At 43.5% G+C, this 16,521-nt stretch overlaps 2 protein-coding genes across 14 annotated transcripts in view; both read left to right on the top strand.

Moving 5' to 3' along the window:
• The window catches only part of cplane1 (ciliogenesis and planar polarity effector 1), a 73,905-nt gene extending 65,792 nt beyond the window's left edge, over nucleotides 1-8,113 (top strand). For 9 of the 12 annotated variants that reach the window (XM_061847727.1, XM_061847736.1, XM_061847734.1 and 6 more), the window contains 15 exons: nucleotides 25-79; nucleotides 163-318; nucleotides 458-621; nucleotides 718-925; nucleotides 1,808-3,228; nucleotides 3,304-3,448; nucleotides 3,620-3,802; nucleotides 3,892-3,928; nucleotides 4,075-4,095; nucleotides 4,810-4,938; nucleotides 5,011-5,191; nucleotides 5,274-5,323; nucleotides 5,465-5,620; nucleotides 6,727-6,842; nucleotides 7,009-8,113. In XM_061847727.1, coding sequence (XP_061703711.1) covers nucleotides 25-79; nucleotides 163-318; nucleotides 458-621; nucleotides 718-925; nucleotides 1,808-3,228; nucleotides 3,304-3,448; nucleotides 3,620-3,802; nucleotides 3,892-3,928; nucleotides 4,075-4,095; nucleotides 4,810-4,938; nucleotides 5,011-5,191; nucleotides 5,274-5,323; nucleotides 5,465-5,620; nucleotides 6,727-6,842; nucleotides 7,009-7,247 — 3,261 coding nt within the window. In that variant the 3' untranslated portion in view covers nucleotides 7,248-8,113. The remainder of the gene's footprint in view (nucleotides 1-24; nucleotides 80-162; nucleotides 319-457; nucleotides 622-717; nucleotides 926-1,807; nucleotides 3,229-3,303; nucleotides 3,449-3,619; nucleotides 3,803-3,891; nucleotides 3,929-4,074; nucleotides 4,096-4,809; nucleotides 4,939-5,010; nucleotides 5,192-5,273; nucleotides 5,324-5,464; nucleotides 5,621-6,726; nucleotides 6,843-7,008) is intronic. The other 3 variants (XM_061847738.1, XM_061847739.1, XM_061847735.1) reach the window with 2 other exon arrangements.
• Nucleotides 8,114-8,362: 249 nt separating this feature from the next.
• The window catches only part of LOC133490949 (WD repeat-containing protein 70), a 46,094-nt gene continuing 37,935 nt past the window's right edge, over nucleotides 8,363-16,521 (top strand). Inside the window, exons 1-9 of one of the 2 annotated variants that reach the window (XM_061801692.1) lie at nucleotides 8,363-8,448; nucleotides 9,015-9,068; nucleotides 9,154-9,237; nucleotides 9,315-9,396; nucleotides 9,555-9,759; nucleotides 10,757-10,816; nucleotides 10,895-11,028; nucleotides 13,628-13,781; nucleotides 15,792-15,868. In XM_061801692.1, coding sequence (XP_061657676.1) covers nucleotides 8,427-8,448; nucleotides 9,015-9,068; nucleotides 9,154-9,237; nucleotides 9,315-9,396; nucleotides 9,555-9,759; nucleotides 10,757-10,816; nucleotides 10,895-11,028; nucleotides 13,628-13,781; nucleotides 15,792-15,868 — 872 coding nt within the window. In that variant the 5' untranslated portion in view covers nucleotides 8,363-8,426. Of the gene's footprint in view, nucleotides 8,529-9,014; nucleotides 9,069-9,153; nucleotides 9,238-9,314; nucleotides 9,397-9,554; nucleotides 9,760-10,756; nucleotides 10,817-10,894; nucleotides 11,029-13,627; nucleotides 13,782-15,791; nucleotides 15,869-16,521 lie in introns of both variants that reach the window. The other variant, XM_061801693.1, reaches the window with a different exon arrangement.

The following is a 16,521-nucleotide window of genomic DNA, read 5'->3' as shown; positions in this document are numbered from 1 at the left end:
AACCTATAAGTAATATTTGATTAGCCAAAAGAAGAACTAGAGGAAATCACCCCTACTCGGGATTGTGCCATTCAACGCGGTACGTACCAAACGCTGCGAGTTGCGTGCGGCTTTGCGGTTGCGCTCACTGACACGGAGTCATTGCGCCGCCGTCGTTGTCAGGCGCCAGCCCGACCCCCCAGGGAACCGGTCGCCCCGTGTCGACCGGCCGCACGCTATTGGACAAGGCGAGAACGACTTCGGCCGAGCTCCACGCGTTCGCCTCCACGTGTAAAAGAGCCCCGGAGTGCCTCGATGCGTTCACCAACACGGAGCCAAGTAAGCCTTTTCCTGTTCTCAGGTCGGTGAGTTCGCAGTCCTGAGGTTCTGAGTTTTCATGATCTTCCTGGGGTTGCGTGGGATTTGTTTTGATTGATCGGATTCTCAGGTGGTGTCAACGTGCTTTCTTTTCTTCCAGGGTCTTCTCCAATCCTCGTGGACAAAGCAGTGTCCCCTCAAGCCACACTGTTAGCCGCTACTTCTACGGGCAAGTCGAAAGAACAGATGTTCGAGAAAGTCCACAGAGAGAACCCTTCAAGGGACGCAAATGACATCTCGCCAGTCCAAGAAAAGAGGAATTTGGTGAGACCGTACAACGCCAGAACCCAGGCTCCAATATAAAACAACCAAAATGTGCCGATTTCATCAAAAATACTCACGCCTTGTCATTTCCGCCAGGATCTGAGCGGCCGCAACTTTCTGAGTGTCCTGGACATCGAAGAGGGGACGCAGCATCAGGATTTGCCCCCTGCCAGCTCCGGACCGAAAGAGGCTTCCTCCGTGCCTCCCGTACTCACGCCTGCCCAGCTTCACTTGCTCGCCGCTTCCATCGTTAAGAGTGCTCACCCCGCTGATGAGAAAACCGCCAAAACCGTCACTCGAACAGGTCTGGATTTGACGCGTCATTCGGTGTGAAACCAATGATTCCCAACCACTTTGCTATTATAAATTAGAGAATCTCAAAATATTGTATATTGACAGGCATTCCGATTAAGTGCTCTTCTGTCACGTGGCAGAAGGTATAGTACATAATCCACCTGTTGCCATGAATAAAGTAGAATTTGTGGCGCACACATACAGAGTGTGTAAACTGTGATGAAATATTTATTTCGTTGTGCAATTTATTGAATTGATAACCGCCAAATGTTTAAAATTGGTTATGGACCCCACGGTGTTGCGGCAAAGCACTAGACCGTACGTCAACATAGTTCCTTGGGAAGATGCCATAAAATAATCCAAAAATAATAACTACTTTATTGTTTGCTTATTCAGAGCAACCGAACAACTGTCAAAAGAAAACCCCCACAATCTTAATGCTAACCCTAAATAACATCTACAGTATTTTGCTGTGCTGTAAAGCTTTCAGCATCAAACGATTTAGCGACACGTGGACAGACAATATAACAGCCATATCGCTGTCATATTCTTTATCCTTTGCTTAGAGTAACTAATTTTGATGCTGTACTGATGAGCTGAGAGAAGAGTTGAGACCTCAATGAGCATCTGTGTCCTATAATGCCCACAGGTGGCCAAGTTGGGTACACCAGAAGTATAAGAAGACTGTATTCAATTGATTGCTAGTTTTATTAATTAAAATATACATGAGCTTTTTTCATTTATTTATTCTGTGGGAATGCTGCGACAGATTAATGGCATTTCCAGTCATTTCAATGGGAAAATCTGTTTTAGGTAACTATTAAGTTATAAGCATGGTCATAGAATGAAGGAGTCTCCTATTTCAAACCAGCATATTTGCGTAATGTTCTAGATCTCTGCGACGGCACCGCTGAGTCCAACAGGGAACCAGTCAGCGTCCACTCTCAGGATGGACCCAATTCCAGGCTTTGTAAAGTAATCAGCACAAGAAGAGAGGGACCTCACAACTTGGAACCACAGAGTTTCTACTCCGAAGAGCTACCTGACTCAGAGCATTGGAAAGCCATCAGGACGAGAGGAAGAGAGATACCTCAGAACGTGGAACCAGAGAGTTTCCACTCCGAAGAACTACCTGACTCTGAGCACTGTAAAGCCATTAGGACAAGAAGAAAAGAGGGACTTCACAACTTGGAACCAGAGAGATTCTACTCCGAGGATCTACTTGACTCAGAGAACTGTAAAGCCATCAGGACGAGAGGAATAGAGATACCTCAGAACGTGGAACCAGACAGTTTCTACTCCAAAGAACTACCTGACTCCGAGCTTTGTAAAGTCATCAGCACAAGAAGGAGAGAGGGACCTCACAACTTAGAACCAGAGAGGTTCTACTCCGAGGATCTACCTGACTCAGAGCATTGTCAAGCCATCAGGACAAGAGGAAGAGAGATACCTCAGAATGTGGAACCAGAGAGTTTCTACTCCAAAGAACTACCTGACTCCGAGCTTTGTAATGTCATCAACACAAGAAGGAGAGAGGGACCTCACAACTTGGAACCAGAGAGATTCTACTCCGAGGAGCTACCTGACTCAGAGAATTGGAAAACCATCAGGATGAGAGGAAGAGAGATACCTCAGAACATGGAACCAGAGAATTTCTACTCTGAAGAACTACCTGACTCCGAGCTTTGTAAAGTCATCACCACAAGAAGAAGAGAGGGACCCAACACCATGGAACCACAGAGTTTCTGCTCTGAGGATCTACCTGACTCAGAGCATTGTAAAGCCATTGGGATGAGAGGAAGAGACATACCTCACAACTTGGAACCAGAGAGGTTCTACTCCGAGTATCTACCTGAATCGGAGCATTGTAAAGACATCAGGACGAGAAGAGAGAGACCTCACAACTTGGCACCAGAGAGATTCTACTCTGAGGATCTACCTGACTCGGAGCATTGTAAAGCCATCAGGACAAGAAGAAGAGAGAGACCTCACAACTTGGAACCAGATAGATTCTTCTCCGAGGAACTAGCTGACTCTGAGCTCCGTTCAGCCATGAAGACACCAAGAAGAGAAATACCCTGCGGCGAGGAGCCAAAGAAAGTTTCTCTGCATTACAGTGAAGATTCAACTGATTCTGAGCATTCCAAAGCCATCAAGACCCCAAGAATAGACGGGCCTCCCGATCTTCCATCCGAAACGGCCGCAATCTGGTTCTCATCCCACATGAACAAGCTGGATTCACAGCTGGCTGCATTGCAGAACATCGCCAACTGCCTGGAGAAGGACCTGCCCCAGTCCAGATTGCCAAAGCAGGTATGTAAGCATTGCACACTCATCCTATTGATTCAGATTTTAAAAGATAAATATGGGGTGTTTTTGTTGGACCAGAAGCCGCGGCAAGTCTCCCCATCCTCACCTCCGAATTTGAGGCCTGCAATAAAAAAAACCGTGAGGTTGTTTCTCCCTGCGGAACAGCCGAAAACACCGCCAAAACACGCTTACAGCAGTGTGAGAAAGAACATTCTTGAAACTGGTGAGTTTGTTGTTTTTAATCCTCCCATCACATTGATCCATTTAAAAACTCCTCAAGAAATATTTTGCAAATATCAAAAAAAAAAAAACTGCCTGAACTGGTCGCCATCCAATCGCAGTGAAATTAAATCTGTTCAATAAATAGTATTTTTGCATTTTGACTGCCACAAAGGAGCCCGGCAGTCTCATTCTCTGACTGAACCAGAACCTGACATTTGCGAGGAGGATGAAGGGATTGAGGAAGAAGAAGAAGAAGACGTGTTTCGCAACGACAGGCGCCTCCCTGACAAAAAGCCGCCGGCTCTCCAACCGCCGTCAACTTCTCAGCTTCGTCACGACCACCAAAGCCATCCAAGTACGGATCCTCTTCACAAATTCTGAACCGAGTTATATTTGTTACAATTAATTCTGCTATCATCTTGTAATTGTTTGTTCTTCCTCCAGAACATCTGTCAACTGAAACTATGGAAACATTTGATGAGTAAGTGGAAATTTAATTCTTGTTTCGTCCTGTTATGTCGACAGTCAGATTGGACTATATTAAGGCAAAAAAAAACATAATTGTTACATCTAAACAAAAATTTAGGGTAAAAATTCTGATTTTGGTGCCCCTTTTTTCTTTTTTAGTTTTCAGTGGTGCCATGAGATGTAAGTGTAATTTATTCCAAACACTGATATCTCGCTCAAATCACCTTTTCCTATTGAAATGAATGGAAATGCTGTTAATCCGTTCCAGCCCTTCCTCACAATTTTTTTTTTTTCTAAAGGATAGTAGATAAAATAATTTTGTACTTTATAAAAACATGCAACAATGATAAAATTAAATATAGCATAATTAATTGCTATTCAATTGCACTGCTTCTATCCGGTGTGCTCGCTTTGGCCACCAGGAGGCAGTAAAATACAGTCATGCAGACACAAATGAAGAATAGTACAGTGAATACTCGGTTCTCGAACCTCTCCGTTCTCGATCAAATCGGTTTTTGAACGAAAATTTCGAGATTTTTTTTTTTTGCTTCTGTTTTTGAACGAAAATCGGTACTCGAACGCCTGCGACAAAACCTGGAAATAAAATAACGCGTGTGGCCAGACGAGCTGATCCACGACGCGCATTGTTATTGTGAATAATGCAGCCTCTGTCCGCAGATGTGGAAAATATCGATTCGGTTTTTGAACAAATCGGTTCTCGGGCCGGCTTCTGGAACGGATTGTGGTCGCGAACCGAGGTTGTACTGTACTTCTCTTAAGTGACCCAGTGTATAGCACTAATATTAGGTGGAGTTGTAGCTAAAATTGTCTTTATGAGAATAAAGTCATACATTTTCAAAATAAAACTATACCAATTGTGTGTGTCATCTGCAGGGCAGCCGAAGAGAATCTGGACCAGACAGGGCTGTCCGATACAACGGAGATCCTGGAAGGTTTAGTGCGAGAAGGTTATATATCCCAAACTGACCTGGATGCGTCTTTATCAAACACGCTCGACGACAGGTACGCGTCTCACTCTTTTATGACTTGAGAATATCGCACGTTTGAAAGACAACGTGGCCCGCGCGAATGCAGGAGGGAGCGCCGAGAGCCGAGCCGGCAGATCCCACCGGGGCAAGCTCTCCCCGACGAGGACGACGACAGACGCGAGCTGAAGATGTGGATGAGACGCAAGCAGAGAGAGAGACACTCGGTCTATCAAAAACAGAGAGCCAACCTGCGCGAGAAGGAGATCAAACCTTTTTCCAGAACATCGGTCGGGTCCTTCACCGGCTGTCAAGAATGTTCCGGCGTTTTACGTCCGCGCGGTTGCTCATTTGCGCTCTTCTTCGTTGTAGAAAAAGACCAGCCAAGCCACGAGCAGGAGAAACACACAAGAGAAGCAAAAGTAAGAACTGGTTCGGTGTTGGTCTGAACTGGCGTGCTCGTGCAAGTCTCACTTGCGTTGGGAAACGGCTTGCAATTGATCATACGTGACAAAATTAAAAAAAAAAAAAAAAAACGATTGCCTTTTTCTTTGTCTTACCAGGGCCACACTTTTGAAACAGTTCAACCAGAGGCTCCACGATGCCGCCTTGCTGGCAGATCAACTTCGCACCAGCCCCTTTTCCGGCTCTCGGGTTTTAGTCATTGATGCTCCCGTGCTGAGGTCCTCCTCAGCTCCGCCCTCCGCTAGCAATTGCAGGTGCTATTTTCATTTTTTTTTTTTAACCCTATCTGCAAAATCTACATGGTGTAAAAGTGACTTTTCGGGTATTCGTAGCTTATTTAACTGCTAGCGGTAGCTTCTTGAATAAAGAATAAAGGTCTTTTATACATGCAATGGACTAGTTACTCATTACAATGAGAAACTTACTCATTACAATGAGAGGTTCTAACTGGTTTCTCATTGTAATGACTAAGTTACTCATTACAATGAAAAACTTACTCATTATAATGAGAAACTTCTCTAACTGGGTTCTCATTGTAATGAGTAACAACAATAATGGTTTGAGAGTGTCGAAAAATGGCTACCTATGGGTTGTAGCTTATTCACCTGCTAGCGGTAGCTTCTTGAATAAAGAATTAGGGTCTTTTATACATGCAATGGACGAGTTACTCATTACAATGAGAAACTTTCTCATTACAATTGCATTACAATGAGAGAGTTTCCAACTGGTTTCTCATTGTAATGAGTAAGTTACTCATTACAATGAGAAACCAGTTGGAAACTTACTCATTACAATGCGAAATTTTTTACGTTACTCATTACAATGAGAGTGTCAAAGTGGCTACCTATGGGTCGTAGCTTCCTGCGTTCAGGTAGTCGTAGCTTATTTACCTGCTAGCGGTAGCTTCCTGAATAAGGGTCTTTTATACATGCACACATCCAATGGACTAGTTACTCTTTACAATGAGAAACTTACTCACAGATACGACAATGCACTCCCAGCCTAGCCTACTTGACTAGTAAAGCATACATTTTAAGCAAAAAATAAATATTTGTTCAATTATTTCGTTATATAAAGTATTTAAAGTCTACGTGTATTTCTACTATACAGTTTATTATCAGGAAACGCTAAAAAAAAGCTTTAAAAAGCCCAACATTTTTAAGCTTGGAACGCATTATTTCCTTTTCCACTAATTGTTATGAGAAACATTGATCTGGTTTTCGAACAAATCACTTCTCAAACCGCCTTCTGGAACGGATTGTGGTCAAGAACCGAGGTTTTACTGTATATATTTCGTACTGAATTATTATATTCTTGGCCGGTTTAGATTTAATTAAAATCTTCTTTGTGGGTTTTACAGCAAAGAGAAGGGTCTGAAGCGTCCCTCGGGCCAAACGCAACGTCGCCCTTGGACTGCCGAAGCGCCTGGAAGACCTTCACAGGACCGCGTGAGGACTGAACTGCAGCAAAGATCAGGTAACGTCCGTTAACAATCCATTGACGATCCGATGGTTGTCTCAATTATTCTCCCAAAATATTGATAGGAATTTCAATTGGGTCCTGCTATCACGTAACAAAAATCTTGAAAAAGTGAAGCGGCGCGAATGATTTCCCGAAATCTAACAAGGTCGCTCGACCTCAGGGGCCGCTCTGTCGAGGGAGCGTCCGATCACCTCCGTCGGGCCCCACCAGGACCAGGACTTCACGCAGCAGGATGTCAATCAGTTACTGTCCGAAGTGATGGACGAGCGGGACGACGGCGCCGGAGCGGGCGTGGCCGGTATGGACTGGCTGGACAGACTGACGGAGGGCGGAGGGAGTCTCAGCGAGGTCGACTGGGCGGCCATCGAGAGGATGGCGGCCGTAGAGGAGAACGGCTGAACGGGCGGATCTCAGGCAAAAATGAACACTCACGGGAATTTATGGTCCTTTTTAATATGTCGGTACCAGAGGTTGAACCAGACTTTTTTTAATACAGGCAAAAGTCAGCTATTTAAATTACTACTATTCATTTTTCAATGTTTTAAACAATAATTATTCTCCATAAAATTTAATTTCCCCTGATATTTGCGGTTGTCAGGAACGGATTAATTGGATTCGCATCTTTTCCTATGAAAGTGATTGTTTCTGATTTTGTGCGATCTGGTTTTAAACATTTTGGAAAAGAGTAATCCCTAAAATAAATATTACACATTATAGTAAAATCGAAGGGCATTAAAATAATTTTCAAGCTGTAGAAAATTAAATGGAAAAAAATATCTAAAAAAAAAAAAATATATATTGTATATTTCTATATGCATAAATAGAGGGATATTAACATCTCGTCCTACATAATACATCTACATAGTACAGTACTGTGTACATTGGTATTTTTCTTCATAGAAAAACAATTTTTCTAAAAAAATGTTTTTTTTTGGGGGGGGGGGAGCACTATTAAAAATAAATTGCATTTATTTCTACAGGGACAGGCGATTTGAGATAAGAGTGACTTATGACCATGATCGCATTATGACTTGAGATTGTAATTCAAGGTATTACTCTATGGTGCATAGTTGAAATAAAGGAAAATGAAATTTGCACTCGAGATATGTTCATAGGTCATTGTGACATTCATAATGTATTTATCATAGAGTAGCCTATTTGTTGGCAATTACGGTGCATTTGAAAAGTGTTCGTTGTTTCCACATTTTATGTTACAACGTCTTTACAAAAATGAATAAAATAAAGCAAAAAAATTCTGAACATTCTACACACTGTCCATTTTTAAAAAAAATGTAACTCATGTACATATAGAAATTTTGTGATCACCCACAGCTTGTATCTGAGCTACTGAGTGCTACAGTGGGGTCACTCTATTTTTGTAATTTATTTAAAATTTTCATTGCTTTGATAAAATCCAATTCATCTGGCAATGATGACTTTTGGGTACTTTGTTTTAAATACAGAAATTGTAATTTTTCCCAGATTTTGGCTGTTTTTTTTTAGGGGGCGCTGTTTTCCAAACTCCTCCGCAACTCCGTAGAAGAAGAATTATTTCCGGGGGTCAATTCCTTTCCAAACATGGATTCCAACAACAGCGAAGGTGCTCACAATTTTGTCATATTTGTCATTTACTTCGATATAAATTGTAATTTGGATCTCCTAGCTGATTATCTGGTGACGGTATTTGTTTACATCTTCCTCTCGCCCTTCTACAAGACTGTATTTGTCGACGAATTTGCGCTTTTGCTCGATGCTTAGTTCGTGTTATGTTACTATCGCTACTGTTTTCCATCTAATAGTAAACCATTTTTCTTTGGATTTCCACTTTAAATAGAGCAATTAAGCATTAATATATGTTTAGAAAAACTTAAAGTGGTTCGGCGGCTAAAATAATCGACGAGCTCGCTAAATACCATCTGAATTTTTAAAACTGTTTTTGTCAAAATAATGAATTGAAAAAATTCATTGAATCAAATAAAATTTGAATTCAGGCGAGTTTACTAAAGCTCATAAAGTGATGTAAATAACTAGTAGTGAATGGCGAAATATGTTTTTTTTTTTCAACAGAAAATGAGGAGTCGTTGGTCGTGCTATTCACCATTTTTGAGCTTTTGTTTATTTACCATTAAACGTTTTTTTTTTCCTCCCCCAATTTGTCACTCCCAGGCAAGATGAACAATGACGGCGACATCACATCTGTCATGGGATTCTCTGGCTTTGGTACGTAGGACCGGCACAAAAATAATTATGTTCACAACCTTTTGAATGCTTGTTCAATATAATGTTTCCATTTTGTCGCCGCCAGGAAAGAAAGCCCGCACCTTCGACCTGGATGCCATTTTCGAACAGACCCGACGGACGGCCATCGAGAGGAGTCGCCAAGTTTTAGGTGACTCGAATAAATCCCTTCCCGCTTGTCCTGCTCTACTCAAACTGAGTTGCTGTTGACGTTTTTTTTATTTTCAGATGACAGGCAAAGGGAAATGGAGGAGGAAGCGGAACGCTCGGCATCGATCCCCGCGCCAAAAGAAACGAGCAAGGCGACCGGGTGACCGTTTTGTCTCGTCTCTCAGACCGTTTTACATAGCAAGATGAAACAATGAAAATTTCATATCGCAATTATGTCATTCGAGTGACTTCCCAGCGCTTTAGTAAGGCTTTCAAGAGAGGTTTTCAACCCTGAACGTGTTCTTAAAATCTTCACAGGAAGGACATCAGCAGTCCGGATTCTGAACCCGTCGGCCCTCCGGCACCTCCAAAAGACTCAAGCCAGGAAAAGAATGATGATGATGATGACGATGATCTTGTCGGACCCCCTCTTCCTCCTGGTTACGAAGGCGACGCCGCCACTCAAAGTGACAGCGACGACGATGATGAAGACGAGGAGCAAAATGACGACGACGATGATGATGTTTGTAACGCACACGGCAAAGTTCAAGGATGAGCTTCGTTTGTCTTCAAAAGTGTCGAGAGGAACACTTTCAGATATTGTGGTGATGCTTTAACGGGCCTCCACTAGATGGCAGCACCAGAAAACCAAATGAGTGTACAGTAGTTGCGTATTAGTACATCATTTAATAAGTATTATCATCACAATTGCTAAAACAATAAATAGTCTTACAGAATTAAAATAATGGGGAAAAAATGTCAACAGTTTAAAAAAATAATAATTCAAGCAATTGTAGGATGAACAGAAACATAATCCAGGCTAATTTATATGTCAAACATCTAAAACTAAGAAAAAAAATGCACATTTAATTGATTTAAACTAATATGATAAAAATATTTAAAATATTAGTAAAATGTCATTTTACTAATTTATTTTGAATAGTACAGATTAAAAAGGAAAAAGAAATAAAAAATAAAGCAGGGTTAATTATTGCAAACATTTTCAATGATATTTAATAGAAAATAATGCAGACCTCACTTGATTTTTCCAAGCATATAACAATATTTAAAGCCAAATGAAAATAAAAATGATCAGTGGTAAAAGACAAGAAAAGTGAAAGATGAAAAACAAGTACAGTAAAATAGAAGTAAAAATGGTTGCATAATGTTAATTATTTTTTTGAAAATATTTAAAATAAATAGTAGAAAATTGTGAAAATAAAAAGAAATGCAGACTGGATTAATATATTCAAACAAGAAATAGTTAAAATATGTCAAATACATACATGAAGTAAATCCAGATAAAAATCAAGCAACAAATACATTTTTAAATAATAATAGACTTGTAAAAAAAAAAAAAAAAAGTATATAATTTGGAAAGAAATACAGTAAAATATTTGGGAAAAAATCAACAAGATAAGGCAATTTTGTTGTTATTCCGAGGAATATTCTTCTGAAAGTGTAACCCCTCAACTAATCCACCACAAACATTTCCCCCATGTTCTTCTTTCCCTCCCCAGAACCCCGTCAAGAAGATTCCGGACACTCACGAGATCACCCTTCAGCACGGCACCAAGTCGGTACGCGTGGCGCCTTCTTCCGGCGTCTGCGCGCGTCGTCTCCTTTTGTCAATTCGAATTGACGCCCACCCTCCGCAGGTTTCCGCCATGGCCTTGGACCCGTCGGGCGCCCGCCTGGTGACGGGCGGCTACGACTTCGACGTGCGCTTCTGGGATTTCGCCGGCATGGACCGAGCTCTGCAGGCCTTCCGCTCCCTACAGCCGTGCGACTGGTGAGTCCCCGAGAAGACGAGGTCTTAAAAGTACAGTGAGCGAACCGCCAGATTATTCCCAGTTAGGCTTTTTTGAATTTACATTATTGTCGTTATTCGCTGAAAATCTCTCTTAGTTGCTGATTTCGTAAAAAAAAAAAAAAAAAAACAAGTCAAAATTTTCCCGCATCGATGATTAATTTTTGTTCCAGACTTTCCATCTTCCTCTACAGTTGAACAAATACAAAATGAGAACACTTTTGCGAGGGACCTGCTGTAGGCCACAACTCACGCCAAGACACTCACACACAGAATAGCTGGCTAAACCCGACTCAAGGTTCTGACATCCGGTACACGAAAAATATCCAGGAATTACACAGTGTCATCCCTATAGACATTCTGAAATAGATATGGAAATGAAAAATATAGATGACATTATTCACTTCAATGTCTATACGAAAAAATAAATATGAGCGGAGAGCGCGTCACCCGTACGCAAAGTTGCGGAAGTGTCATTCGACGACATCCAAGTGGTCGCCATATTGGCTGCATCTACTGCCCGTGATGTCACACCGGACATTCGCCATTGAAAACACGCTGTGGCCCCTCCTATGTGAGACAAACACGCCCCTTTCTTTTCGAAGGAGAGAACAATATTACCCTCTCGTTTCGAGCCATATTTAGATGATATGCGGATCATCCTCCTGCCGGCGTAGCTCGGCGGACACGGAGCTGACGGGCACATCGACAGATTTAGCACCTCTGATTTACGGACGCAGATCTTTTGTTACCTTGTGAAAGGATTACGTGCCCCCCCGCCCCCAACTATTGTTTTTTTAAATTTTAATTTTTTTTTAGTAGCTCTATACCCACCTACCTGTCGTTGGGAACCCACTAAGCTCTCGCCCTTTGCACCCGTGCAATCCATTTTTCACAACGAACCGGGTCTCTTGGGAACTTATGAAGGGTAACTCCATCCTCCCGAGCGTTCGAGCAATATCCAACAATGCAACGAGTCGCCATTTTGGCTAGCACGAAGGAACAACGAGCTAGCTTCCAGCAGCTAAAACTAATAGAAACAAACGAGTCCGCTTGAGCGCGTTACTGGCCTGTACGTCACTTCCTGCTTCTTGTCGAAAACAAATCCCTCGAGAGGATTTTCATTAATAGCACACTAAAAATCACGCATTTCATGACGGTGGCCCTTTAATCGACTTCGGTAGGGCAAATGGATTCGGACTCTATTACTCCCCACCGGTGCCGAGAAGCCCTGACCCATGTGCGTGTCGTGCCGCACCCACAAGGTCCACGCACACACTTGTGTTTATCCTCCAAGCAGATGGTAGCGGCCGTTTGTTTGCGCGGTTTCGGTGTGATTCACCGGCCCCCCAAAAATGAAAAGGGCCTGATGGTATTTGTTGTTTCCAGAACTGGACCAGGCCTCCGCCTCCCGTACGCAACATTTAAGTTGATTACATCCCGCTCCGGGGACCTCCCGTGCTTCCGACTTCACAGATGTTTCAGGCCCTAATGATTTATCATCGGAGCCTCAATTTCATTTTCACTTAGAACTTTTTTTTTTTTTTTTTTCCCCCCGACGCCGCGCGGCCGACATGTTGACGCTCCGCCCGCGTCCCGCTGTGTTAATGCTATTTGATCGTGACCTAAATTGCAAATCTCACCCGACGTCAATGGCGCTCGTGCGTGCAACTCAACGGCTGGGACGTTTGGCCCTGAAATAAATGTCATCTCATTATCCAAGCCGCTTATCCTCACAAGGGTTGCGGGAAAGCGGGAGCCGATCTGAGCTAGCGTCGGACTACACCCTGAACTGGTCGCCAGTCAGTCGCAGGGGAGATATCGACACCGTCACTGAGCTGGAATCGATCCCACGCTACCCGCGGCAAAGGCAGGCGTGTGTACCACTGTCTCGCAAAAATTATTAATATTCCCCCCACCCCCCCTTCATCTATAGGAAACGCAAGTAACAGTGTGAATGATATACATAATATATGCAGATGTTTTGACATGTATCATAATTCCCAGCCTACAGAGCGCACCTGGTTATAAGACTCACTCAGTACATTTGTAAAGGAAATACTATTTGGTACATACATACGCCGCAGCCGTGTAAAAGCCGCAAGTGCCCATATTGAAACCCACATTCAAACACGAGATATTTACAAAGAAAGACGGTACACAGAGTGTTTAATGCTAGCTAATGCTAATGCTACGCTAACACCGCGCTAACAGAGCTGGTTAAAAAAAACATACCGGTAAAAATCACCGAGACACGGGAGCAACACGCGAGAGCAGCGCTAACATGGCCGGACCGGTAAAAGTCACTTCCTCGGCACATATATTCCGCCGGTCTCACTCTTACCTTGAGTGCCCCTTTGCGGCCGTTTGGGGGGAAAAAACCTGCACAAATTAGCCGCATCAACGCATAAACCGCAAGGTCGAACGCGTGTGGGGAAAAAGTCGCGACTTATAGTCCGGAAATTACGGTACTAAATTTTGAGTTTGTGCGACTAAAACAGAGCAAAAGTGAAGTTTTGACGCCGACATAAATGTCGTGTATTAGCAAAGTACGCTGAGGAGTCTCTCTCGTCCCTTGAAGCCACCAGATCCGAGCGTTGCAGTTCAGCATCACCGGGGACCGGATCCTGGTGGTGTCGGGAAACGCGCAGGCCAAAGTCTTGGACCGCGACGGCTTCAACGTGATGGAGTGCATTAAAGGAGACCAGTACATCGTCGATATGGTCAACACCAAGGTAGGACTTTTGGATAAAAGTACACACCAAAAAAAAAAAAAAAAAAAAACGGATCGCTGTCCAGGCCCGACGCTGTTTTAAGTACGCGCTGCGGGTCGGAAATTTGAACGCGGCAACCACTAAATCGCCCGTCGTGTGAATGTGTGAAAGGAGGGATCGTTTTTCTTCTATTAATGAGCACTGCTACTGAGAACATTCTGGATGTTTTGCCGTGTTGTCGGCCGGGGGTGGGGGTGGGGGTGGGGTGGGGGACGCTGCCAACAAATAATAGCGGCAAGGTGCACACAGCGGAGTGCCCCCGGAGTCAACAGACGGACGCTAATGGCTTGTTCGTGTTCGGGTTTTACTGTGTTTCAAAGTTCAATTGCTGGTTACTGTGCAGTTTGATTTTTACATGGTTAGTACCACCCGCGTAGCAGTCTTATATAAAGTATCTGAAAGCGATATGAAAATATATTTCGTGGAAGTAAAAAAAAAAATGCCCCGTTGGATGCACAGTATATTGCTGTGAAAACATAGCCCGCTTATACCCACAAGGGTCGCGGGGAGTGCCGGAGCCTATCCCGGCTGTCAACAGGCAGGAAGCGGGGTACACCCTGAACTGGTTGGCAGCCAATCGTGCAGGGCACATCGAGATGAACAGTCGCATTCCCAATCACACCTTGAGGCAATTTATCCATCCTGTCCGTTTTCTGAGCCGCTTATCCTCATAAGGGTCGCGGGGAGTGCCGGAGCCTATCCCGGCTGTCAACAGGCAGGAAGCGGGGTACACCCTGAACTGGTTGGCAGCCAATCGTGCAGGGCACATCGAGATGAACAGTCGCATTCCCAATCACACCTTGAGGCAATTTATCCATCCCGTCCGTTTTCTGAGCCCCTTATCCTCATAAGGGTCCTCCTGCCCGTTGACAGCTGGGATCGGCTCCGGCGCTCCCCGCGACCCTCGTGAGGATAAGCGGCAAAGAAAATGAATGCATGGATGGTCTTCTTGCTCTACTATTTTGTAGATTTGCTTCGGAGCCACCAACCCATTACGCGCCTCGTCCCGGTCACGAAAAAAAAAAATCATCACAGGCCTCTTCCTCGCACTCTAAAAAGCTCCCCGCTGTCGGGGGCGAAGGGGCTCTCCTCCTGTTATTCAACTTGAGTCGTTTGTTATGAGGAATTCCCGCAGATGAAACGGCGAAAAGGGGTCACGCCACACTTTACTTCCACTTTTTTTTTTTTTTTTTTTTCCTTTTTACGGCCAATTTGATCGTTAATCTTGCAGAATTCCCACCGGACGTGTGTTTTAAATAGCCCTGCAAGTGCTGTGCATTAAACTTGGACTTGGCGCAACCGCGGACTCTTGTTTAGCTCAATGGAGAAGCAGGAGGTTTTCAGACGTTATTTATAGATTTGTATCATAAATAAATGTACGAAAGAGAAATTAAAGTAAAAGTGAACAAGATCGGGACCAAGTCCAGTTTTTTTATTTTTTATAAGCACATTAGTAAATCCAACTCGACGCTACATTTTGCACGAGTAGCAAGTCACCCAAAAATGGTGAGACCGAATCATGTGCTGGTACACCCAAGCCCATCAAAACCATCCATCCGTCAATTTTCTTTGCCGCTTATCCTCACGAGGGTATGTATGTGCCGAGGAGGTGACTTTTACCGGCCCTGTTAGCGCTGTGCTCGCGTGTTGCTGCTGTGTTGCTGGCGCCCCTCAGTAATATTTACCGGTAAGTTTAATTTTAACCGGCCTTGTTCGTGTTAGCGCGACACTGCCGTTAGCGCTACCGTTAGCTCCGCACTAGCGCTGCGCTAGCATGAAACTGTAAATATCTCATGTTTCAATGCGGGCTCTTGCGGCTGTTACACAGCTGCGGCCTATGCGTGTACCAAATGGTATTTCCTTTACAAATGTACTCGGCGAGGCTTGTAACCAGGTGCGCTCTGTAGGCTGGGAATTACGATATTATTATTATTATTTTCCCCCACCCCCCTAACTTCCTGCTCTTTCCAGGGTCACACGGCGATGCTGAACGACGGCTGCTGGCATCCCAAACTAAAAGAGGAGTTCATGACGTGCTCCAACGACGGGTGAGCGAGTCGTCGCCACGCTCCCGTCGTGCCGTCCGTATGAATTATTAAAAGCGTCCTGCTGCAACATTTTGTTGATTTTATTAAATTATAGCTCAGTGATAGTTGTAGTTCTGATTTCTCCCAATTGGTTTGAAATGTATGTCAACCATATGGAGGTGGTAATTTGCAAAATGAAATGGTTTTCCCAAAGCAAGAAGGGAAGGGGCCCTTATGATTATGAAATTGTCCAAATGATCCATTTTTTTTCAAATTAATCGATCTGTTTTGTCTGCCACTGCTCGTTGCAGACAAATATTTTGTCTACAGTAAATTATTTAACAAATATCTTGAGTCGCTGTCAGTGTTTACGTCATGTGAAAATATTGTACGCCATAAAAATACCTCGTCAAAAGGGGTGCGGCCAAATCATGTGGATTGCTACTCGAGCCCTTTTTTTTTTTTTTACGAAAATTGAGCAGGAGGATTCAAACATTTTCACTCGTGGAGGCAGAACAGGATATGAAAAAAATCAATAAAACATCAAATAAATCCAAATTAAACAACCCTTGATGGATGGCCAGGAACTCCAGTGACTGAACTTTGCTGCGAATGGGAGAAAAATTGGTGTTGATTTGCTCATAACTGCAGGGATGACAATTTTTCAGATGAAA

Source organism: Syngnathoides biaculeatus, chromosome 17 (genome assembly GCF_019802595.1).
Source record: "Syngnathoides biaculeatus isolate LvHL_M chromosome 17, ASM1980259v1, whole genome shotgun sequence".
NCBI classification, from domain to species: Eukaryota; Metazoa; Chordata; class Actinopteri; order Syngnathiformes; family Syngnathidae; genus Syngnathoides; species Syngnathoides biaculeatus.
Note: the sequence above shows the minus strand (reverse complement) of the source record. Positions and strands in the feature narration are given on the sequence as shown.